The 5,665-nt window shown below is 36.4% G+C and overlaps 1 protein-coding gene across 4 annotated transcripts in view; it reads left to right on the forward strand.

Moving 5' to 3' along the window:
- The window catches only part of LOC106871861 (transcription factor GATA-4), a 64,708-nt gene extending 59,589 nt beyond the window's left edge, over positions 1 to 5,119 (forward strand). For all 4 annotated transcript variants that reach the window (XR_001409706.2, XM_014918596.3, XM_014918595.3 and 1 more), the window contains one exon: positions 2,988 to 5,119. Coding sequence is in view for 3 of the 4 variants with exons in the window: in XM_014918595.3 (XP_014774081.2) it covers positions 2,988 to 3,466 (479 nt within the window). In the remaining variant the exon portion in view is untranslated. The remainder of the gene's footprint in view (positions 1 to 2,987) is intronic.
- The last annotated feature ends 546 nt before the right edge of the window (positions 5,120 to 5,665 follow it).

Raw genomic sequence — 5,665 nt, forward strand, 5'->3', positions numbered from 1 at the left:
CAGTCTGGGTATCTTTTTCTCCTGTCTCTTCCTCTCACTCACTCACTCTCTCTCTCTCTCTCTCTCTCTCTCTCTCTCTCTCTCTATATATATATATATATATATATATATATATATATATATATATATATATATATATGCGTGTGTGTGTGTGTGTGTGTGTGTGTGTGTGTGTGTGTGTGTATGTATGTATACATATTTATACATATATATATACATATAAACACACACACACACACACACACATATATATACACAGGGTGAATAAATTGTCTAAATTACACAAAATTGAAAATAACACTGACATCTCATTTTAAAAGGTATATTTACCAAAATTGCATAAAAATATCTTGCAAATACTAAAGAGTAAATTTATTCAATAAAATGGACACTGGCTTCATCCACGGCCTCCAGACGGCTTTGGAATCAATCTCCTGTAACTCTTCTGGACGGTCTCCTTGTTTAAGTTGGTGTATGATGCCGTAATCCTTGCCTTCTGTTCATCTTTGGTGTTACAAGGAGTTTTGTTGGTCTCTTGCTCGACTGTGCTCCACACATATTAATCAAGGGGATTGTATCTGAGTGTGACCAGATGTTAGGGCTGATATAGACGCTGAAATTGTCTAACTGCCATGAATGGGTTGTCTTGCTTGTGTGGCATGGTTCAGAATCCTGTTACCAGACGGATTCTCCCAGCAGCCACCCGCTCGACCCAGAGCAGCACTACCTCCCTCAAGCACTTGATATAGGCCTCTGTGTTGAGTGTGAGTCTGTGTGGGAAGATGAATGGAAGTATAAAGTCGCTATCACTAGTGATCACTCTAGACACCATGATGTTGACTAGATGTTTGATTTTTATCCCTTTCGGTACATGTTTTGGGGACTCAGATTGACACCCAACACTCTGAAATGTTCGTTCTGTAGCTTCCGGCGTGAATGCCAAGCAGTACAGCATGTCATTTCCAAATGTCTGGTTCAGTGAATTGCATCATTGTGTTGTTTTCTCACAGATGGGGCCCAACTGACTCTAATATACTGTGTAGTCGATAAAATCAAAGAAAACAATGCGCATGCACGAAATTAAAAATATAAATGGCACAGCTTACTCAATACATCAATAATAATTGATTAAGTAACCAGAAGATGGATTTGGTATTAGTCTGTATTTTCTACGACGATCATTTCGGCCCACCTTCCAACTGTGCCTTATGGGTCGAGATGATCATCGTACAAAATTAGACTAATACCAAATTCATCATGTGCTTTCTTAATCAGTTATTATCATCTCTACTAACACTGCAGAACTCCTGAAACAGATCCAACGGAAATATACCCCAACTGCACATGACACCAGAAAAGTATATATATGTATAAGTATATATATATATATATATTTATATAAAACTGGATATCATTTCTCGATAGTTGCAGACTAACTGTCATTAGCACACAGATCCATAAAATACAGAGATAATCGTGTCCATTTTCATCCAGTCTATCAGAAACCATCTCAATTTATTATAGGTTTATCATTGGAAGAGAAATTAAAATTTAATAAAGAAAACCTTAGCAAAGTTACAATACTCTGTGTGTGTGTGTTAAAACACAAAGTAAACTTTCCAGTTGCCCGGTTTCTACAGCTCTGTCTGTATCCCATGTCGACGTAGGGGAATTGGTCAAAGCGGACATGATCACATACAGTTACATACTCAGCCATATTCTTCGGTACTCTTGAGATTAAATATTAAAAATATCTCCTACACATCCTTGCAATTTGAATATTCGATTCTTGTATAATATATATATAAATCATTTGAAACACAAGCCAGAGATCATATCAAATGGCGGCGTTCCCATGACTATCGGAACCAAAATCTTTGAACCCGCCAGAAGAGAAAAGGAAGAAATCAAACGAGAGGAGTGAAAAGCAAAATCGACCTTCTCCTCTATCAACATTGCTATGCAGTCAATGACATCCAAGCTTCTATGCAAGAATTTGTCTACAGAGTCTATAGACAGACAGACAGATAGACAGATAGATAGATAGACGGACAGGTAGAGAGAGAGGAGTGTGTGTATATGCGTACAGACGTGTATGTGAGTGGTGGTATTTATGCACACAATACACTAAACTGCTTTTGTGTAGCAAATCTTGATCATAAAGTATTCGTCAAATCGATTCTATAGTTAGACATTTGTCCAAGTTGTTGCGCGATTTGATGGAAACCATATCCACATCGTTGAGAAATGTACTTCCTAACCACATAGCCATGTATTTGCATAGCATTTTAGCACTGCTCTATAATCGCTTCACTCTCTACCTCTCTTTCTTTCTCAAATGATCCCCTCCCCCACCTCTTTACCTTTCTCTCGTATTCTTCTGTTAGAAATCATTACTATTAAATCTTAAATGCAAAGGCTTTGGTCGGCCCGCGGCTATAGTAGAAGACACTTTCCTATGTAGTTGGGAAGCAAGCTTCTTTATTTCATAAATATTTGCCATAAAGGCATTACAAAGAGGGGACGAACAAGGACAGACAAACATAAAAGGGGTGAAGTCGCTGTATCGATTAAATATTTACAATTTTAAATATACAATAAAAATTGGATTATATTTACAATGTTCGATTGAAGCATTGCTCATTATAGATGCAATTTGTAATGGCTTTCCTGAAGGATAGGCATCCGACCACCAGAGTAGACCCCTTGCTTTTTCTTTCTCTTGTTTTTGGCTCCCACCTACCTGGTGCCAAACACTCCCAGCTTCCTCGATCAACCACACCTGCGCATCACAGCAATACATACGCCTTACATACGTTCGTACATACATACAATTTATTCAGAGAATTTTCGTCTGGGTCACCATGCTAACACATGCTGTTACATCTCGGAAATGATTTGTGCTACTTATTATCAAATTGACTAAACAACCTTCTATGTGATCGTTGCCACTGCGTCATCAACTTTATTTTCTTTCTATTTTACAGACGTGAAGACATCAGGCAGTCCTCCTACCTTGCATGGTCACAACCAACACAGTCCAATTACAACCAGTCTAAATAATGGTACGGTGGTATCCAATCTTGGACTTGCTCCCAACTCGATCGTTTCTCGTTCAACATCCTCTGCCCTGACACCAAGTCCGTCGACGTCAAGTCCCAATATGGGCAGCCCAGTTAACATGTCGGCAGCCACTGCCCATGTGTATACTCCGTCGCCAGGCAAGCCTATATCATCACTTGCGTTAGACCGAGATTCCTCACCAATCAACAACAATCATAATAATAATAACAATAATACCAGCAACAACAGCAGCAATGGCCACCACAATGGACAACCGTCACAACAACATCATCATCATCATCACCACCACCAACATCATCCACAGCATCAGCAAGGAATTGGTTTGGGCATTTCTGTTTCAGAGCCATCACCACTGACCGCTTTGTCAGTTGGTGGAAATTAATCATGTGAAACGGCGGGGAAATACACACTATCTTAACACAATAATGCCTACAGTTCGTTGGCGACGTTACCCCACATCGCCACAGTCAAATGGGAACTATGTTGGCCCTGAGTCTAAAAAGCGCTCTGCTGGTTGGTAAGGTGTAGCAAGCATCTTTGGACGAAGTAAAAGACTTCATACAACTCACAGCCCACTATTTTGAAAATATAGGATAAAAACATCGTGCATTCTCATTCAGGCAGTATTAAGTTTAGCTACACACTTAAACACTGCCTCAGTTATATTTGCTGTGAACTGGTAATTGCGATGAATTATAGAACATATCTTTATTGTCAACTGAAAAGATCTGTGTTCCGCTAATTGTAAAACTCGATCCTTGATTAGCAACCGTTTAAATGCACTAAATTTGCTCTCATTTGAGAGTAGGATGTAAAAGACTTTAAATCACAGATGTGATTCAAGATTAACTAAACATGCTCGTTTGAAGGACTTAATGTTGGGTTAAGCATAAAAGGTTATATTGTTCATTGGTACTAAAAAATGTGTTTGGCTGAGATCAGCATATTTTTTTTTTTTTATATATATATTTCATTGATAGAAAACGTAAAATCGCAGCTTGAAAGGAGGCAGAGTTTGTTTGATTTGACGAAATGTCGTCATATTTCAACTACGGACTACACTAAGTGTGTACCATTACGCTAACGGTCACATTTCAATAACGTGAAAGAATAATGGAATGTCATTGAACATTTAGCAACATATATAAAAATGGAAGAGGGGGAAAAAAACAAAAACCTATTAAGTGAAACGAAAAAACGTGGATCTGAAATTTTGAAACAAATGAACGAAGTGTAAAGATAAACAAGACAATGCCGCTACCATTCATCTTAGTCTCAAACTACCAAACGTCTTAAAACCTAAAAGAATGGTAAGGTGTGAATAGTCTTCACGTTAAATATATTACCATAAGTGTATTCATAATTCCTGATATAGGCACAAGGCCACACATTTATGTGGGTTGGGGGGAAGGCGGAGTCGATTGTATCATCCCCAGTATTTGACTGATACACATGTTTTAGCGAAATCTGAAAGGATTCGATTTCAGATTTCGCTAAAATATGAAACGCAAAGTATATTCATAAAAAGACATGATTCAAGACGTTCTGAGTTCGCATCCCACCGAGGTGGTCGGCTATTCCTTTCATCGTTCCGGGGTTAATAAGTGCATTAATAAATGTAATTTATTTCAACTTTTCATTTTTTTTTTCATATTTTTTTTTTTTGTTATATAGTGAAATGATTTTGATTGATTCTAGAAGAGAGTTCAGTTAGTTTATTAAACACAATCACGCACACACATTCATATATACATACATTTATACATGGACACGTACATACATACATACATACATACATACATACATACACACATACACAGATTGCTTATAACATACAGTAGAATATTAACAAATATATATGTATATAAACTAACATAGCATAATGGACTAATTTAACAAAGAAATAAGTTTAATAAAAGAAGAATAACAAAATGTAATAAAATGTCACCAAATACATATTTTGAGAATTTTGAGAAGAATGAGGTTTAAAAAATATATATATTATGAAATAAAATAAAGAATACGAAAAACGAAAGATGATTCGGCGTTCACTTATTCGTAATAAGATTTTATACTGTATATATATATATATATATATATCTCTTTCGCTCACTCCATGTGCATATATATGTGTGTGTGTGTGTGTGTGTGTGTGTATTGAATTCAACTTACGTTGAAAGTCAACAAAGTTTGCTTTAGAAGCGTTGGGATGTATTGAGAGTTATAGATAAGGAAATGATCTTATTCTCAAACGCAATATAATGCTAATAATATAGCATGAACAGGATAAGCCATCCATATTTTGCAGAATATATAGGGTGGTTGAAATGTAACTCCCTATTTTCTTTTAAATACTTATAAACTATTTATTAATTATAATTTTTACAATGAAATAAATATATATTAATTATGATTTTTACAATAAAATACATATGAAAGTAAGTCTTTTAGTATGAGGTTTTATTTAAAGTTTGATATGGGCTCCAGACGTCGCCATCAGCTTCTTCGGACGCCCAGGAATTGCATCAACTGATTTCACCAAAACGAACTCTTACGGGATGGAAGATGTAACTTCTCGTAT

This window comes from Octopus bimaculoides, chromosome 4 (assembly GCF_046866305.1).
Source record: "Octopus bimaculoides isolate indiv1 chromosome 4, ASM4686630v1, whole genome shotgun sequence".
Classification (NCBI taxonomy): domain Eukaryota; kingdom Metazoa; phylum Mollusca; class Cephalopoda; order Octopoda; family Octopodidae; genus Octopus; species Octopus bimaculoides.